This window comes from Telopea speciosissima, chromosome 3 (assembly GCF_018873765.1).
Source record: "Telopea speciosissima isolate NSW1024214 ecotype Mountain lineage chromosome 3, Tspe_v1, whole genome shotgun sequence".
NCBI lineage: Eukaryota > Viridiplantae > Streptophyta > Magnoliopsida > Proteales > Proteaceae > Telopea > Telopea speciosissima.
The window spans coordinates 71,786,914-71,807,639 of record NC_057918.1 but is presented as its reverse complement, the minus strand read 5'-3'; the positions used below and the strand labels follow the sequence as shown (position 1 = coordinate 71,807,639).

General features: G+C 42.1%; 1 protein-coding gene across 1 annotated transcript in view; it reads right to left on the bottom strand.

Annotated features, from left to right (window-relative positions):
* LOC122656629 overlaps window positions 1-20,152 on the bottom strand; it is a 107,199-nt gene extending 87,047 nt beyond the window's left edge. Inside the window, exons 1-5 of the mRNA XM_043851235.1 lie at window positions 20,065-20,152; window positions 19,866-19,968; window positions 19,723-19,786; window positions 19,382-19,483; window positions 19,241-19,305 (exon numbers count right to left, since the gene is read on the bottom strand). Coding sequence (XP_043707170.1) covers window positions 19,241-19,305; window positions 19,382-19,483; window positions 19,723-19,786; window positions 19,866-19,968; window positions 20,065-20,129 — 399 coding nt within the window. The 5' untranslated portion in view covers window positions 20,130-20,152. The remainder of the gene's footprint in view (window positions 1-19,240; window positions 19,306-19,381; window positions 19,484-19,722; window positions 19,787-19,865; window positions 19,969-20,064) is intronic.
* Window positions 20,153-20,726: the final 574 nt, after the last annotated feature.

The window sequence follows — 20,726 nt, the reverse complement described above, 5'->3', positions numbered from 1 at the left end:
GGTTCTCTCCCACCTCTTGAGGCTAGCGTGCATCTTCTCTCTTCTCCTTTTCTGTTTCTTCTTTCATTGATCCCTCTAATCTGGTTATAATACTCTGATGTTCTAACATGGTATCATGGCAATTACAATCAGATTAGAGGACCCTCCCACGATTTTCTGTTGATCTCTCCTTCTTGATTTTCCCTTGTGGTGTGCAGCCACCTACTGCTGCTTTTGCAATGAGTTAAAACACTCCTCTCAATATTCGTGGAGTGTTTTATCCCTACCTACACTGATGGTGCTTACTGATTTGAAGATTCAATCATCTACACCCAAGGACTGCCAATGTCAATCTCTAGCAAAACCCTGACAAAATCGACTTTCTTTGAATGGATGTTTTTGGAGCTGTGATGATTCAAGGTTGTGATGCTATGGTTTCTAGTTGGTGATTGCAATTGATTGTATATCAATTTCCATCCCTATGCTTCATATTTGAAGTTGGTGGTATTTGATATTGATCTCCCCTTGGATGGTCTCTTCGATTTCACCTTATATTCTGCTTGTTGTTTCTTCTTGCTGATTGAAGATTCAACCTCTTCTACCTACTGGAGTCAGTTGCTGCTCTTTTTTTACCACTACAATACTGGAGTTAGTTGTGTTAGCTGCTCCTTGAATTATCTACTACTGCTGCCTTACAGGTGTTTGAACATTTTCCTGAACCAATTGCTGCTGCCCTAACTCCTTTCTTTTTTCTTTTCTTTTTTTCCCCCCTGAAGAGCCATCTCTTCTAAATGGCTGATACAGAGAATTCTACAGACAATGTCAATGCTCAGATTACATCTATCAAACTCAAGGGGAGTTCTAACTATCTACTGTGGACCAAAGTTGTTCGTGTCTACATTATGGCTAAGGACAAACTTCGCTACATTATTTCTGACCCTCTGGCTCCAGATTCTAAGGATTACAGCACCTGGGTGAAGGAGAATGCAATTATTCTGATTTGGTTGTGGAATAGCATGGAACCCAACATTGCAGCTAATGCCATGTTTCACACGACTGCTAAGGGAGTGTGGGATGACTTGAAGGAGGCATATTCTCAAGAGAACAGTATGACCCATATTTCTGAGCTTTATGAGAAGCTATTCCAGTTCCAACCGTCTGATAAATCTCTTCAGGAGTACTACAGTGCTTTTAAGGGGATCGTTGAAGAATTGAACGTGTTTCAGTCCCTTACCACTGAAGGCCCAACGGAATGAATTCTTTGTCTCAAAATTTTTGGCTGGATTGAATCCTAATCTGAAGGCTATGAAGGGTCACTTACTTGCTGGTGATTCGGTTCCCACTCTTAATGATACTTATTCAAGGCTGCAGTTTATTGTCTCTCTTAGTTCCAAACCAGACACCACCCCCAAGGAAAACTCAGCATTCACTGCTAGTAGAGGCCATGGCAGAAGCCGTGGTTCAGGGGGAGGATGTGGTATTGGAGGCCGTGGATCTGGTGGGCAGCATATTGACAAAGCTGTCGGGCAGTGTTCTTATTGTGGGAAATCCAATCACATTGTTGATACATGCTGGTCCAAGCATGGGAAACCAGAATGGGCTCAACACTTGGCCAATCATGCAGCTCCTGAAGAAGGTATAGACATGGTTGCATCCAGTGATACTAAATCAGGTTCAGCCATGGCAGAATCCTCCACCGCTCTTCGTGATGAGGTTCATCAGCTGATGCGCCACATAAAGAGTCTTGAGTCATCCACTTCCACTACTAGGGCATCTACTTCCGCTGCCACATTGGCCCATGCAGGTACACCTGCCTTTCTTTCCACCACTTCCACTCCCTGGATTATTGATTCGGGGGCTTCCGCTCACATGATTGGTAAGTCATCTATTTTCAGTTCCATTTCATTTAATTCTCATACTTCACCTGTTATCTTTGCCAATGGCTCTTCTACACCTGTTACTGGGCATGGTATTGTTTGCCTTAACTCTAACCTTTCTCTTTCTTCCGTATTACATGTACCTCAATTTCCCTTAATCCTTCTTTCAATTAGTCAACTCACTAAAAATCTAAATTGCTCAGTAACATTTTTTCCTTCTCACTGTCTTTTTCAGGATCTTCACATGAGGAAGACAATTGGTGGAGGGCGTGAGAAAGATGGCCTATATTATCTTTACGATGCTGGCCCATGTGCTTCTGCAGCTGCAACTACTGTTGGTGGAGAGTCGCCATTCCAATGGCAATGTCGGTTAAGACATTTGTCCTTGTTTAGGTTAAAAATTTTGTTTCCCCAATTTAAAGTCTTTAGATAGGTTTGAGTGTGAGGGCTGCGAGTTGGGTAAACATCATCGTGCTTCTTATCCGTCTCGCACTGTGCCCCGTAGTTCTTCTTTATTTTCTTTAGTGCATTTAGATGTATGGAGTCCTTGTCGTGCAAGTATTAGACATGGTTTTTCGGTATTTTGTCACATTTGTGGACGACCATTCCAGACTTACATGGTTATATCTTTTAAAGGGTTGTTCTGAATTTACATGTATTTCGCAATTTTTGCAATGAAATAAAGACCCAATTTAAAGCCTCTATTCAAGAGTTTCATTCTGATAATACCTTAGAATTTGTTCAAAATGAAATTTCTTCCTTTTGTGTTCATAATGGCATGATTCACCAAACCACTTGTTCCTATACCCCTCAACAAAACGGGGTAGCGAAACGGAAAAATAGACATTTACTTGAGATCGTCCGTGCTATGATGCTTCATATGCAAGTGCCTAAACATTTTTGGTGTGATGCAGTTCTTACTGTTTGTTTCTTAACTAACCGAATGCCTTTTTCTGTGCTTGCCGACAAGCCTCCCTTCTCTGTTTTATTTCCAGACTTACCGATTTTTAACTTACCACCTCGGGTTTTTGGCTGTGTCTGTTTTGTTCATAATCTCCATCAATCAGGTGATAAGTTAGCATGGTTTACAGTATCAATGCGTATCGTATCGACCGATACGTATCAGTATCGGTCAGTACCGATACGTTTCTTTTTTTTAAATGAACTATCTCGGATTGTATCGAAATGTATCAACCAATACGACCGATATGTATCGATACATATCGATACGTCCAGTAAAGGGTTCTATGGGTGGTTTAATACGTATCGATATGTATCGATACGTATCGGCCGATACGGCTCGATACATACCAATACATTCCATAAATAAATAAATAAATAAATAACCATTTTTATGTGAATTAAAAAACCATTTTCACTCAGAGACTCGTTACAACTCCTATTCTAACAGAAAAATGAAGGAAAACACTCAACCAAGAAACTAAACTCTTGCATTTAATCTTGGTTTTCACACTTTTGGACTCAAAAATGAATCAAGGAGTGCTACAATATCATCCTTTGCATCATCCAATACTCTTCATGGCTATAGACGATTAAAACATGTAAGAAATCTCATCTTTTATAACAATTTCAAAGTGCCGCACTTGTGTGGTTATACATTATTCACAATTCTTAGTGTATATGCATGATAAATGACATATATTGCTTGTTTATATTGTTTTTTGTGTCCAAAAGTCTATTTCCATGTGTATTTTGATCATTTTCATGTGTTTCTGCACTGATCGATGCGTATCTCCGATACGATACGATACGATACGTCTCTTAAAATCGCTTGACCGATACGATACTCAATACCGATATTTTAAACCTTGTAAGTTAGATCCTAAATCAACTAAGTGTGTTATCTGGGTTACTCCCGTACTCAGAAGGGGTACCGGTGTTATGACCCAATTACTAGGAGACAGTTTGTTAGTGCTGATGTCACCTTCTTTGAAGGTACCTCCTACTTCTCTGATCAGCCCATCTTGTCGGATGATCCTTTGACTGTGTCTGACCTCCTCTCATCCCTGTGGTTGTTCCTCTATTTAACCCTCCACTGTAGGTGCATCGACGTAAGAGGAATATTGGGCAACACAGTACAGATACTACTGGTTCATCTCCATCTCTTCCGGTACCATCCTCAATCTCTGGTGTGGTTCCTCCCTTACTTACTCTTCCTGACTTACCAGCTGAACCAAATGACTTGCCAATTGCTGCTCGTAAAGGTAAGCGGTCATGTACTAAAAAATCCTTAGTTGCTTATCCCATTGATAAGTTTGTGTCTCTCTCACATCTTCCATCCTGTTATCATAGTTTTGCTCACTCTTTCTCTACTTATACCAGTCCTCGCACCCACACTGAATCTCTTTCTATCCCTGCTTGGAAGAAAGCCATGGATGTGGAAATGGATGCCTTATTGACTCGCGATACATGGGAGTTGGTGGAGTTACCTCCTGGTAAAGACCTGGTGAAGTGTAGGTGGATGTATACTATCAAGTATCACTTTGATGGTTTTGTTGAGCGGCTTAAGGCTTTCCTGGTAGCTAAAGGAAACACCCAACATTATGGTGTAGAATATTTTGAGACTTTCTCTCCTGTGGCTGAATTCAATTCGCCTTCTTATTTCTATGGCTGTAAATTTTGCTTGGCCTTTATTTCAGCTAGACATTAAAAAATGCCTTCCTCTTTGGTAACATACTTGAAGAAGTATATATGGAGCAACCTCCAGGATATGTTGCTCAGGGGGAGAATGGTGGACGTGTGTGTAGGCTGCACAAGGCTATTTATGGGCTGAAACAGTCTCCTCGGACCTAGTTCGAGAAATTCAGCGCTATTGTGATTGGTTATGTTTTTCTCAGTCTTTTTCTGACCATTCAGTGTTTCTTCGTCGCCAAGGAGAGAAATTGGTTGTTCTTGTTGTCTATGATGACATCACTGTCTCAAGAAATGATGAGGGTGGCATTAAGGAGGTAAAAGATTACTTACAGTGTTACAGCAGCATTTTCAGACCAAAGACTTGGGCCAGCTTCATTACTTTCTTGGGATTGAGGTTATTAGAAGCAAAAAGGGGATCAGCCTGTCTCAAAGAAAGTATGTTTTAGATCTCTTGACTGATACTGGTATGCATGCTGCCAAACCAGTGGATATTCCTATGGATCCTAATAAAAAGTTTGGGATTGATGATGGTGAACCTCCTTAGGAGGTTCACTCCTATAGAAGCTTGATTGGGAAGTTAATATCTTTGAGTGTCACTAGGCTGAACATATCATTTGTTATTGGGGTTCTCAGTCAGTTCATGCAATCTCCTTGTAAGTCTCATTGGGATGCAACTATTCGGGTTCTTTGATATTTTAAGGGTGCTCCTAGGAAGGGGCTTATTTATCGTCCCAATAGACATATGGAGTTAGTTGCGTACTCTGATGCAGATTGGGTAGGTTCAGCCAGTAATCGTCAATCTACCACAGGGTATTGTAGTTTTGTTGGCGGGAACCTGATTACGTGGCGAAGCAAAAAACAAACCACGGTTGCTAGGTTTATAGTTCAAAATCTTGCGAAACCTCGATCGAGATTTCGGATATTTCGAGCTGCTCGAAACGAAATGCTACTTCGAATCGAAAAAATACAATATCTCGAGCGAAATTCTCGAAATTTCATGATATCTCGCGAGATTTCGAATTTTTCGTCAAACCCCTTTATATAAAAGACCACATTTCGTCAGTCTCGGTTGAAACGAGACTTCAAAACAGCTCTGGTTTTTTTGTTTTTGCTTGGTTTTTGCTCATTTCTTCTCCATTCTTCCACTTCCCATTTGAATCCTTGCCGCATCTACGCCGGAACCACTTGGAGAACACAAGATTCAAACTTCTTAGCACATCTGTGAAGCCTTTCCACTATTCCAGGTAAAACCATATTCTCAAAATTGGTTTTTTTTAGGGAAATGCATGATCAATATGTTTGTTTGTGATGAAATAAATATATGTTAGACACCGGAAGCCGATCTACAACTTCACGGTGTCGAAAACACCATTTTGGGAGACTATTTTTGCAATTTGAACATTTAAATGTGTTTATATAGCCTAAAATAGGGTTTCCATGAAGTTTCAGGCCTTAACTTGGCCTAAAACCCACCGAAATGACCTACCGAAACATACCAGAAAAATACAATATTTCGGTCAGCCCGAAATACCGAAACGAAACGAGTTCTCGAACAATGGCTAGGTCTAGTGATAAGGCTGAGTATAGAGCTATGGCACATACTACAGCTGAGCTAATTTGGATTCGGTCATTACTTTCTTGAGATGGGTTTTCTGGTACCGACTCCTATGAAGATGTATTGTGACAATAATGCAGCCATCTATACTGCTAGTAATCCGGTCTTCCATGAGAGGATCAAACATATTGAAGATTGTCACTTGGTTCATAATGTTGTGTTGAAGAAGCTGATTGAAACTCCGTTTGTTTCTTCGTCCGATCAGCCAGCCGATTTGTTTACTAAGTCTCTTTTTGCCCCTAGTTTCCATTCTTGCTGTAACAAGCTGAGCATGGGTGATGTATACGCTCCAGCTTGAGGGGGAGTGTTGAAGTTTTGATATTAGGGACAGTTTAGTCTTTTTCCCGTGTTTTCTATTAGTACTTACGTCTTATGTATTGTAGGTTAGTTGTAGGGGCATTATTGTCCTTACCTTTATTTTGTTTTGATTATAAATATAATAGGGACAGACCTGTGGCAAAAACATTCTGTCTTGCCGCACGATCTCTCCCATCTCTTGAGACTTGCGTGCATCTTCTCTCTTCTCCTTTTCTGTTTCTTCTTCTTCCTTCTTTGATCCCTCTAATCTGGTTATAAAATTCTGATTTTCTAACACTTTAAATACCACATTTCGAACGAAATGGGTTGAAATTCTGACCCATTTCACCTAGTTTCGACTTTCGACTTTCGACTCAAAAGCTTGGAAAACCCATTTTTGGTGGTTTCTTGGCCAAATCACTGTTGTACAAGGTTGAACAAGTACTTGGGCAATAGAGGAACACAATGGAAGCGACGATTTGCTGCATTGTTGGAAGTATTTGTGCCAGATTCAAAGTTGGAGGCATTCCACAGTTTTGATCATGCCTGGAACTCATTTTGGTACTAGGATCCTAGGACTCCGATATAAGTAACTCTTTGTAACAAACCATGTATGATGCATGATTTATGAATTGATTTATAATTTGATGTCTAGTCATTCCTTTTTTCTTTTTCTTTTTTTTTTTTTTGGTAGAAGATGTCTATTCATTCATGATGAAATCTGGAAAAATGGGAGAATGACTTGTGTTAATGAGACACAGGCCAGCTTTATTTATAATAAAGAATAGAACAATCTAGAATGAGTACAAGACCAAAATACCCTTACTGACAATTCTACCCTTGTACCCATATTACAACACTCCCCCTCAAGTGGGTGCATAGATATCTATCATGCCCAACTTGCTAACAATAGAACTAAACAACTTAGAACTTAGGCCTTTAGTAAGAATATCCGCAAGCTGGTCATCAGAAGGAACAAAGGTAATGCACATCTGACCACTGTCAAGTTTCTCCTTAATGAAGTAACGGTCTATCTCCACGTGCTTTGTTCAATCATGACGAACAGGATTGTGAGCAATGCTGATTGCGGACTTACTATCAGAGTACAATCGCATAGGTAAATCAGCCTCAATTCCAAGATCTTGCAACAGTTCTTAGAGCCAAAGAACCTCACAAATACCTTGGGCCATAGCCCGAAACTCAGCCTCTGCACTGGAACGAGCAACAACTGTTTGCTTCTTGCTCCTCCAGGTAACAAGATTTCCTCCAGCATATGTACAGTAGCTAGAAGTTGAACGCTTATCATCAAGAGACCCAGCCCAATCTGCATCTGTATATGTTTCAACCTTCATATGTCCATAAGGAGATACCGAAATTCCTTTTCCAACAGAAGCTTTCAAATATCTCAAAATTCTGTAGACAGCATCCAAATGTGTAGAGTAGGGGTCATGTATATACTAGCTCACCAGACTTATTGCAAAGGCAATATTAGGACGAGCGTGGGACAAATAAATCAGACGTCCTACCAGTCTCTGGTACTGCTCTCTATCAACAGGTACTCCTTCTTTTGACCGAAGGTGACGATTAGGCTCTACAGGAGTGTCAGTTGGCTTACATCCCAACATACCTGTCTCAGATAAGTCCATGGTGTACTTTATTTGGGATAAAGAAATTCTTTTGTTAGAGTAGGCAACCTCAATACCCAAGAAGTAACTAAGCTTACCTAGATCTTTGATCTCAACCTCAGTACCCAGAAAAGTCTTTAAAGCATCAATCTCCTCCTGGCTGCTCCCTGTGATGACAATGTCATCAACATACACTATCAACATCGTCACATGTTCGGTAGTCCTTTTAATAAAGAGTATGTGATCTGCCTTACTTTGCTTGAATCCATTGGAGACCATAGCTTTATGGAACCTACCGAACCATGCCCTAGGGGATTGCTTTAACCCATAAAGAGCTCACTTGAGCTTACACACCTTTCCCTGAGTCTTCTGAGAATCAAAACCTGGTGGAATATCCATGTAGACTTCTTCAGCCAATTCACCATGCAAGAATGCATTTTACATCAAGCTGAAATAAATTCCATCCCAAATTTATGGCATAAGATAGGAGAACTCTCACAGTATTCATCTTAGCTACTGGAGCAAACGTCTCCAGCTAGTCAATCCCATATGTCTAAGTAAAGCCTCTAGCAATCAGCCTGGCTTTATATCTCTCAATACTTCCATCAACCTTGTGCTTGACAGCAAATACCCATTTACACCCTACAGCTCTCTTTCCCGGTGGAAGCTGAACCAAATCCCACGTATTATTTTTTCCAAGTGCTCTCATCTCTTCCTCCATAGCTTCTTTCCAGTCCGAATGTGCCACTGCCTCCTGCCAGGAGTTAGGAAGAGAAACAAAGGACAGGGAAGCAAGAAAAGTCTGGAAACTAGGAGACAATGAGTCATAAGAAACCACATTAGAAATCGGGTGATGAGTGCAACTGCGTTTACCTTTCCTAACAGCAAAAGGAAGAACTAAAGTAGGATCATAAGGAGGAACAGATGGAAGCTTACCAAAGGGTTCAAAGTTAGTAGAACTTGGAACCGTTTCAGTCAATCTTAGATGAAAGATGGTAATAGGCCTGTTCTGGTCGAGCTTACTCTTCCTGGCATATATGTGAAGTGACTCATCTTCCTAAACTACTTTTTTCTTCCCAAGCTTAATAGTATTTTCAATAGGCACAGGAGTCTCCCCCTGAACAGGAACGTAACTTTGGCTTTGCACCTGTTCTTGGCTAGTAACCCCATCCTCAAGAACATCTTCTTCATCCCATGGTGGATCTATAGGAATTTGAAGGACCTCTTCCTTATGAACAAACTCCCCCTGAAGAGGGACAGGGTAGAAGGGAACATCTTCCTAAAAAACAACATCCATGGAAACAAAAACTTTTCCGAGAAGAAGGATGATAACATTTATATCCTTTTTGGGTAGCAGAGTAGCCCAAAAAAATACACCTAAGACCCCGGGGATCTAACTTCCCATGGACATGATGATTACGGACAAAAGCAACACAGCCAAAGAATTTAGGAGGAACTGGAAAGGTAACAGTACCAAGGAGAGTTTCGATTGGACTCTTATTATTAAGCACACGGGAAGGCATCCTTTTTTTAGGGTGAATAGAAATTTCATTACCAAAAGAGAAGAGAAAAAAGAATTACAAAGGGCCTCAAAGGGGGGGGAAAAAAACCAGCCAGCCTAAGCATTAGCTAAGGGAGGCCGAAGCAACCAAAGATACATTAGAGAGACCCAAGGATTGAACAATGATCCTGTTCCTAGGGGTGTCAAGACAACTAGAAGGAGGGACTGGAGATAACTTTGCTTTAATTTCAAAAGAAATGGAATCCCAAATCTTCTGGTAAGTTCGAGAATTGGAGGTCTATTTCCTTAAATTGCTCTCCATCCAAATATGGTTGAGAATTGCACAAAACGCCATCTTCCCAACCGAATCACAAATAGAGGAGCCAGCATAGGTCATATCGATCCAAATCCACTCTCTAGAGAATGGAAGGATTCTTCTGTGGGCAGGCCAACATTTGAGGAGAATACCCTTCCAGATGGCAGCTGCAATAGGGCACTCAAAGAAAAGATGGTTCAAGTCTTCATCATTGTTCCAGCAAAGGCAGCAAGCAGGGGAGACTGAGATCTGACGGCTGCGAAGAAAGGCTTGAGTTGGAAGACATTTGTTGAAGACTCTCCAGGCCGTGAAGCAGTGACAAGGAATGTGGTGCTTGAACCAAAGAAGCTTACGCTAAGGACATAGTCCGAAATCTCAGGTCTCAGGGCCATCTCGGCCTTTGAAAAAACCGAGTTGGGCCGAGATCTCGGCGAATTTGTGCACTTTTTTTTTTTTCCGACTCGGAAGCCCATCTCGGTGGGTTTTAGACCTCTGTTGGGTCTGAAAATCAGTAGACAGCCTATTTTAGGCCATTTAAACACAATGGCATTATTAGATTTTACAAAAACAAAGTCCAAATATGACTTTTACATCGGACCCTTAGTTGGTAGGCAGCGACGTATTAAAATAGCATAGTATATACATTAATGACATAATTTATGTACATAGAACTCAAACAAAACATTTAATTAATAGGAAAACAAGTTAATAAGCATTATAAACCATCAAAAACCTTCACAAACTTGAGCAATCCTCCAAAATTGAGCTGCAATCTTCACTTTGCCACCAAATTCAGCTTCCAAATGTTTCAATCCAACCAAAAAATGAAGAAGGGAAGAGAAGATTGAGAGAAGAAGAGAGTTAGAGAGAAGAGAGCCAAATAATAGAAAGCAAGGTTCGACAAAGCAAGGTTCTTTCGAACCTTGCTGTTTACAGCATGTATATGCCTAACATTTTAAGTTAAATGGGTAAAGTGAGTGAAGTGACCCATATCCAGTAACCGAGACCCGAAACTCGACCCGAGATCTCGCCGAGATCTTGCAATGTCTTCTGTTTTTCAATAAAAATTCAAGATGATATTGAGACGAGATCTCGGCGAGATCTCGCCGAGATATGGTACTTTTCTGTTTCCCTTGCCATCTCGACTCGGTTTTTGAAAAAACCGAGAATCTCGAGAATCTCGGCGATATCTCGACGAGATCTCGCGAGATTTCGAACTATGGCTAAGGAACCAATGGGCCTTTCAAACGAATAAAATTCCAAGCCACTTTGGAGGAAAAGGAGCAAGAGCTGTTTGACGTCCAGGAAACACAGTCACCTCTTGTCGTAGACCTTCTTGAGATGGAGGGGAGCTCATGCCAGATAAGATTAAGGGGAGGGCCGGATAGGGGAGGAGCCCAGCCATTATGATCAAGGATATCAGCCACCAAGGATAGTCCATGGAGGCCCGATGTGTAAATGGTTCTCGGGATGACCCGGTGAAGAAGAATTCCCATAGGGTGTCAGTTGTCCAGCCAGAGGTAGGAAGAGCGACCATCTCCAATGTTGGTGCGAATGACTTGAAGGACCAAATGACGGTTGGCAAGAATTTTCTGCTAGACCCAAGAAGCATCAGATAAGGATGTGGCAGTCCAAATAGAGTCATGGCACAGGGGCCCCGAATAAATCCAATCTACCCAGATGCTTTTTTTCTTCGAAGCAATCTTCCAGATAAGCTTAATGATACCAGGTGTGTTCACTTCTTTGATTCTTTTGATGCCTAACCCTCCTTCCTTCTTGGGAAGGTACACAGCAGCCTAACTTAAGGGATGAAGGAACCGAGAGGGATCTGAGCCCTTCCATAGAAAGGAAGCCATAAGAGCTTCAAGGGACTTGATAGTAGATTGAGGAAGGCCATAAATACCCGACCAGTAGATATAAGAAGCCTCCAAAACAGATTTAATAAGGACCAACCTGCCTGCATTGGAGAGAAGCTTGCTTTTCCAAAGTTGAAGTCTCTTCCGGATCAAATCCAACATAGGGGTGCAGTGGTGGGCAGAAAACCTTGCAGGAATCAAAGGGATCCCCAAATATTTGACTGGAAGTTGGCCCTCAAGGAAACCTGATTTGACAAGGAAGGCAACTTTGTCAATCTCTGAAACTCCAGCAAAGAAGATGAGGGACTTGGAAGGGTTGATGCAGAGACCCGAAAGCTCTTTGAAATGCTGAAGACATAGCAAAATAGACTCTAAGTAGGTAACCGAGGCCTTGGAGAATATCATCAAATCATCCACGAAGGCCAAATGAGTAAGCTTGAGGGCTTTACACTTGGGCATAGGAGTGATGAGCTGCTGATCAGTACAAAGTTGGATCTCTCTGGAGAGGATTTCCAAAGCAATAGTGAACAAGGGGAAAGAGGGCAGCCTTGCCGAATCCCCACAGTAGCTCCAAAGTAACCTGTTGGGCTCCCATTGACCAACACTGAGAACTTTGGGGAAGAGATGCAAGAGCTAATCCAATTTACAAAGGCCAAGGGAAATCCCATCTGAGTCATCACTCAAGCAATATAATCCCACCTTAGAGAATCAAAGGCTTTGTGGATGTCAATCTTCAAGAGAAGCGAGGGAGAATGGTTTTTCCTATCAAATCCTCTGACAATATCATTACACAGAAGGATGTTATCAGAAATGTTCTTGCCAGGGATGAAGGCCATTTGGTTATCGCTTACCAAGAGATCTACAACACTTTTGAGCCTTCGAGCAAGAATCTTGGCAATGAACTTGTAGAGCAGATTGCAGAGGGCAATGGGCCTAAAATCATTCATAGCAATTGCACCTTCCTTTTTCGGGATGAGACATAGGAAAGTGTGATTGATCCCTTTGATTTGATTGGGATTGAGGAAGAAGCTCTCAATTGCAGCAATAAGGTCTGATTTGATGATGTCCCAAGCAGCTAAAAAGAATCCCATACTAAAACCATCCGGACCTAGAGCTCCATTAACCTTGAGGGAGTGGATAGCTTCCACAATTTCATCTTCTTTCGGGATGGAACTTAAGGAAGCAAAATATTCTGGGGCAATGAACTTGTTGAGCAAGTGATTCAGGATGGGATCTTGATCCTCCTGAGGGCCAAAGAAAATGCCTCTGTAATGCTGGACAACCAAGTCTTTGATGTCCTTTACTGTATTTACAATAGAGCCATCCGGGCGAGAGAGCTGAACAATGGAGTTAGCATTAACTCTAGCTTTCACAGAACGATGAAAATAAGCTGAATTTGAATCTCCCAAGTCTAACCACTTGATTCTCGATTTTTGCTTGAGAAAACTTTCTTCTCTAGCAAGCAAGGAGGAGAGATGAATGGAGACCTCTTTTTCTTCAACAGCAAGAGAATCATTAAGCAAATCAGATTGCAGCCGAGCCTGAATGGGAGCAAGCCTGTCTTTACACTCCTTTACTTGGAGAGTAATGTTGCCAACGATATTGAGGTTCCAGTCTTTGAGAGCAGCCTTGACATTTTTGAGCCTCTTAGAGAAAGCAATGAGAGGGGTGGAGAATGCAAAAACAGGCTTTTCCCAAGCTTCTTGAACAACCGGAAAAAAAGTAGGATGAGAGGACCACATGTCAAAGAATTTGAAGGGTTTTGGACCAAAAGAAGTGAAGGGTTGGATTGCTAGGGAGATGGGGGAATGATCTGAGATGTCCGGGTTGCCAAAGGAGGCCTGAGAGGAAGGGAAAGAAGCTAGCCACTCTTCATTGACAAGCACTCTGTCTAACTTACAAGCAATGCGACTGTTTCCAGCCCTTTTGTTGCTCCAAGTAAGGGGGAAACCAGTCCATCTGAGGTCATTTGCAGCTATATCCTCTATGCACTCATTAAAAGAATTCATAGCTTCCAAGTCAATATGATCCCCACCTGGTTTTTCATGACTGTATCTGATAATATTGAAGTCTCCCCCCAGCCCCCAAGGATGAGAACCGATTTGGTTAGCAATGGATCTGAGGTCAGCCCACAGGGAAGTCCTTTGAGTAGGACAATTATCAGCATACACCACCAAGAAGAAAAAGGAAAAATACCCCCAAGGAGTCCAAGAACTTGGTGAGCAAGAATTGAGAGGAAGAAGAAACAAGGGAGATGGAATTCTAGAGGGGTCCCATAAGATCCAAATTCGGACATTGTTGTGGTGGGAGTAGTTGGAAAGGAGAGACCAACCAGGGGCAATGGAGGAAAGAATTTTGATCGAATTAGGCTCTTTGATATGAGTTTCCAAGAGACAGCAAAAGCTAGAGCGAGAGGCTCGAATGCGAGAATGAACAGTAGCCTGCTTTGCGGGAGAGTTAAGCCCACGAGTGTTCCAGATGGTGTCGTGGATCATTGGGGAAGAGGGAGGAGAGGCAACGAAGGCTTAAGGAGCCTGGTCAACACAGCACGAGACCTGGTTTCGCTATGATGGCGGCGACGATAAGAGCTTCCAATAGGAGTAACAGGCGTATAAGGTGGAGGAAGAGCCTCGCGGGGACCCAGCAGAGCTTTGATTAAAAGTATGTCGGATAGAGAAGAAGTTGGGTCCAACGGATCCGGGACAGGCCCAAGCAAAGAGGAGCAGCCCGACCCAGAGCCAGAAGCTGGTAAAGAGGAGCAGCCCAACCCTGAGCCGGAAGCGGGTAAAGAGGGGTAAGATGGTTTGTCAAAAGGACCTGACCCAGGAAGAGAAGCAAACAGGTTAAAGCCCATGGGAAGGCATCCTATTAATAAGAAAAGCAACAATGGTAGCAGCATCGCCCCAAAACCGAATAGGAACATTCATAGCAAACATGATAGACCTAGCAATCTCAAGAAGGTGACGGTTTTTTCTTTCTGCCACTGCATTTGGAGATGGAGTATCAACAGAGGATGTTTGATGGATAATCCCATGGGCAGAAAAATAGGACTGAAATGTCCCGACCGAGTAATCAGTGCCATTATCAGACCGAAGAATTCTGATTTTAGCATCAAACTGAGTGGAAACCTGCGATTTGACAAAACCCCGTCAAAAGTCGGGCCACGTGAGGCACTGCTTGTGGCAAGAGCCAAGGACCCAAATAGGTCCAAGCCCCCACCCACCTTGCGGCACGAGCCAAGGACACAAATAGGTCTAAGCCCCCACCTAGGCCATCACCTCACCCTGGGCCGACAATCAACCAAGGTAGCGCAAAACCCCATTGGAAGGCAACACATCGTTATGCATCATGGTGTTTTGAAAAACATGCAACATCGCCTGTGGTGCTATTTGACACAACCCCGTCAAAAGTCGGGCCACGTGAGGCACTGCTTGTGGCAAGAGCCAGGGACCCAAATAGGTCCAAGCCCCCACCCACCTTGTAGCAGGAGCGAAGGACACAAATAGGTCCAAGCCCCCACCTAGGCCATCACCTCACCCTGGGCCAACAATCAACCAAGGTAGCGCAAAACCCCATTGGAAGGCAACACATCGTTATGCATCATGGTGTTTTGAAAAACATGCAACATCACCTGTGGTGCTATTTGACAAAACCCCGTCAAAAGTCGGGCCACGTGAGGCACTGCTTGTGGCAAGAGCCAAGGACATGGTGAAAATGCTGAAATATAGAAAACACGTCACTCTTTTGTTGCATTAAATAAACCCAAGTCGTACGACTAAAACAATCAATAAAAGTCACAAACCATCTATAACCAGAAGAAGATACCACACGGGTAGGGCCCCACACATCAGAATGAATTAAACTAAAAGGAACCATACTACGATTATCCGACACAGGATAGGTATTTCGAGTTTGCTTTGCAAGAATGCAAGCATCACAATGAAAATTATTCAAATTACATAATTTAGTAAAACTAGGAAATAAACTAGAAAGAGTTCTTAAGGGTCGGTATCCCAAACGACGGTGCCAAGTGTGCAAATCAGCAAGGGCTGTCAAAGCAGATCCTAGGAGAGAAGCCACAGTAGATAACGCAATAGGAGGCTGCTCTAACATGTACAGGCCACCTTCCATTTTACCACATGCAATAGTACTGCCTGTTTCCAAGTCCTGAAATACACAGTGAGAAAGAAAGAAAATCACCTTATAATTGAGCTCACATGTAATACTACTAATGGATAACAGGTTAGTTGAAAAATTGGGAACATGAAGAACAGAAGATAATGAAAGGGAAGGGGAACAATGAACAACACCCTTGCCAGATATAGGGGAAAAAGAACGATTAGCAACCTTGACCTTATCGTTGCTAGCTAATAGAAAATACTGAGAAAAGAATTTAGGAGAGCTCGTCATGTGATTAGAAGCACCCGAGTCAATGATCCAAGAAAAAGATTTGACAGAGGAGCTATGACCACAAAACAAAATACCTGTGGAAGGACTGTCAGAGAGAGGTGCAGTAGTAGCAGAGGCAACACTGGCATGGGCCAAAGGTGCTGGAGTGGTAGATTCCAGCCTTGACATCAAACTCTGCAAGTGACTCATCTCATCGGTAGAGAAAGGTGTACTAGAGGAAGCATCCTCAGAGATCGACTGGTGGGCAGCACTACCTCCAGTTCTTGGCAGACCACGCCCACGAGGCTCAGGTGGGTGACCGTGGAGTTTCCAACAACGATCCTTGGTGTGGCGCTCCTTCCCATAGTAGTCACACTTCACAGGAGGGCGACCAGATGGGGCAGCAAGACTACGAATCTGGACCCCGGGAAAGCGAGCAGTAGAGGTCAGAGTCCCTTTGGCAGGAAAAGTATATAGGGCGGCTTTCTTCAGAGGCCACAATTGCATAGGCCTATGCAAGGATAGGAAATGGATCCTTATTCAAGACATGAGCACGCACAGGATCATACTCCATATTCAACCCCGACAAAAAATCATACACCCGAAGCTTCTCTTCCCATTGGCGATAGGCAATAGTGTCAGCCTGACAGGTAGCAATAAACTTCCCATAGAAATCCAAGGTCTGCCAAATACCCCTCATGGTATTATAGTACTAGCTAAGAGTGAGATCTTTCTGTTCCATCTTATGTATCTTCCGGCGGAGTTCGTAGCATTGGGCAGCATTACCAACCTTAGAATAGGTTTCTTTGGCAACACTCCAGACATCGGTAGCAATCTCAATCAGAAGATAACTCTGGGAAATAGATGGATCAATCGAATTGAGAAGAAAAGACACACAAGGCACTCGTCGAGATCCCATTTATCTTGGGCCTTCCCTGCAGCAATAGGACGAACAGAGGTACCCGTCAGATGGCTTTTCAAACCACGAGAACCAACAGCAAGCAAAACAAACCTCGACCACATGAGATAATTACTGCCATCAAGTTTAACAAAGTTAGTCTGGAAGGTAGGGAAATCCTTTTCATAGTGCACAGAGGACCCTCCTTGTCCAAAAGAAATGGCAGAATTTTCGTTGTAAGACATGGCCACAGAGAAGGGGAAAATTTTTCACAAGGCCTCACTCAACGAAGCAGCACATAAAAAAAATAGGAGATTTAAGGCATAGATGAAAGCAAAGAGCCCTTGGTGGGATACACTCACCACCAAGGGAGGCCGAAAGAGAATGGCAGGGAAGAGGACCCCTGCAGCTTGGGCTGTAGAGGCGGAAAAAAGGAGGGGGAAAAACGAAAGAAAAAAGGTAAGGAAGGGTGGGCGGTGGTCTTGCAAGAAGAGAGAGAGGAGGTAGAAGGGGTGATGGAGGCGGAAGTGGAGGTGGTGCTGCTACGGTGGTGATGTTGTGATTGGGTGGGAGGCTGCTGTTTTGTTATTCTCACACATGACCCAAAACCCTAGGTCGATTTTCCCTTGCTCCCCATGATGAAATCTGGAAAAATGGGAGAATGACTTGTGTCAATGAGACACAGGTCAGGTTTATTTATAATAAAGAATAGAACAATCTAGAATGAGTACAAGACCAAAATACCCCTATTGACAATACTACCCTTGTACCCATATTACAACAATTCCTAATGCATATTTAAGTTGTTTTACTTGAATTATGTGTTCTAGTACTAAACATTGTGTCGAATAGGACATGTTAGAGAATGTATACAGTGTACACTACCAACCTAGTGTCCGAAGTCAAACTGGCATTTTGAATGTGGTTTTTTAAAATCTAACGGTTTCACTATGTTGGTTTCCTAGAAGTTTCAAGACCTAATTTGGCCATTTGGCCCTCAAAATCAATCATCGAAATTTGCAGAAAAAATGTACAGATTTAAACCGAAACGTGGTACTATGTAATAGACAGCTATAAGGAATCCTGGCGACTGACAAACCCCTCCCTCTATTCAGGATTCACGTTGCCATTTACAGCATACTTAAGAATCAGATTCAGGTTCAGAGCACAACTTTCATCTTCAAAGCCCAGCCCACTATACAAAACAAAATAAACTGTTAACCAGAGACTGAAGTCACCATTCCTTTTTTTCCTGGCGAGGATTCATTTGTCCACCTGACTAATAAATGGATCAAGCTAGGATTGGGTGCTTAGGTGTTACCCTCATTGATCAACCCAACCAAACCAATTGCAACCTATGTTACCCAGACATGGCAAGGACTTGACATTCTGAAGCATCAGAAACATAACTTACATTGAAAACAGGAGTACCTCACAAGATATAACAACCATTTTGAAGTATATGGTTAAATTTTCCACCCTGGCTCCCGTTCACTGTAATTTTCAATCACCTACCCAATTTCAGAGCTTTTAAAGGCATGAGAACTTCTTTCTAAATCTACATAGCATTCAAGGCTCTTTTGACTTTATCCTTTAAGCAAAAAATATTATTAGAACTTACAAGCTAAGGTAGCTTACGAGAAAGATCTGGGAAGCTTTAGGAATAAGAGTTAGGTTTTATTTTGGATGGACGACTCAGATGAATTTATTAGCCTCTAAGTTATTAGGGTTTTATTTTTTAATATATTGAAGATGTCGTTATCTATTAAAAAGAATTTCATACAACTAGTTTCATTATTGTCAATAAATGAGGCTTTAGATTAAGAACATGTTAGTGTTTGTGAGATACCATGGAAAGAGGTTCCATAAGTTTCCTCTTTAACACCGCAACTCAATACTGTGATCAGAGCTTTTATCTCTCCCTTCTGCCAACTATTCTCCTTGCCACATGGTACGGTATGCACTTCCATTTTCTTTTTCCCAACATCAAACTTACCGATCATTTTATTCATTTTCAAGGTCAGATCTTGTTTAACACAGCACAAAATTATCAATGAGTTGCCAAAATGTAGGATTCCGGTCTCCCTATCCAAAAGAAGAGGGGAACTCAGATGTACAATTTTAACCAGGAACTAAATAGGTTGTCCGAGTCATCTAATTGATGATGTGATAAAAATATAATGATACTGAGTTCAGCTTTGGAACTTCCACACATAATTCTCAAGGAAATACCTGCAGCTCAATGAGCTCCAATGAATTACTCAAACTGTCAAGATCACTCTCCAATCGAGTGGAATCTACATACAACAGGAAAGTAAATTACTAAGGAATAAATAAATTCAGAAACCAATGACAATGCTATGACCAACTCACCTTCGATATAGGTTTTGGTAAGAACCTCAATTTCATTAGAAATCTTCACATTTTCAGCTTCCACCAGTTTTAGCTCTTCTGTCGTGTTTTCCAAGTAGGCATCTATATCGATACATAAACAAATTCTGACAGATAGAAGACGATAATGCGAAAAAAGGAAAGAGAAAACTATTTTTGGGAATAAAAAGATAGACCAAGTGAACTTGTAGACATTATTCGGAAATTTAAGTTCTCTTGCAATTGCTACTCAAATGAAGTAAAAACAGTACATGAGCAAGAGAAAAATAAAACTAAGTAAATAAGTCAAAAAGAAGAAGAAGAAAAATGCATAGATTTCTTACCCAATTCTTCAGGAGCTAAGGAATCAAAACCCAACAACTCGGACGTAATCTGATTCTCTGCATTCTAGAAATGTCTCAAACGAAGAATCATAAGAAACAGCAAATAGAAATGGAAACGGAGAGCAACAAATTAACGGGCTTACCCCGAGATGGAGAACAAAATCTTTTAATTTCTCGGAATCTTTAGGGGACATTACGGAAATATCTTTGGAGCTTCTGTGAATTCCTGAGAGCTCTTTCATTCGACTAAGCAGAAAGAAATTCAACTAACAAAAAGTGAATGCTGGCAGATAATCGAGAGTGAGGGTTTAAAGAGATTCGAAGTTAACATCAGAAACAGACCTTCTGATGATCTCTATATCGAGTGACTGTTCGGAGGAGGGCAGGTATTCGCGCTGGTCTCCCATCTCGCTACACTGTTGAGTGTCTTCGGCGTCTGAATTTTGTCGGAGTATGGAGTATGCGAGAGTGTCTGACTCCTTATATCTGATGTGATGTCCCGCCATTCTAATCCGAGCTTTTGAACCCAATCTACTGGGCGCGTAAGCATGGATTCGGCTCCTATGTAGCGCGGTTTTTTTTTTGGGTTAGAGGTGTCCGGCCCGTGGCCGACTAATTCCCCTTAGACTCGTGCACGATCCCGCAACACACATGAACCGGAAGCCCCACGTCACATAAGAGTATTACAAAGAGGTAATTTTGGAAAAGCACATATCCACCAACCTATCCCTACATCTCGTAGAGTATGGTTTCCGTCATCATTCCCATGTGACTATCCCCCTCATCCTCAAAACAAGGGGGTAGAGGTGTCTTTTCATATGAGGAAGAGAGATAGACACATGGTAGTGATGGTGAAGGCCACACACTTGGACAAGGTTCTTTTTCCCTATTTACTATCCCTACCGTTATAACAATGTATATTTTTCCTTTTTGGAGAAAAAGATTTGCTACCTGATCGCGTGGCCAATGTGGCTCTTGCGCCTAGACATAGTACCAACCTATTT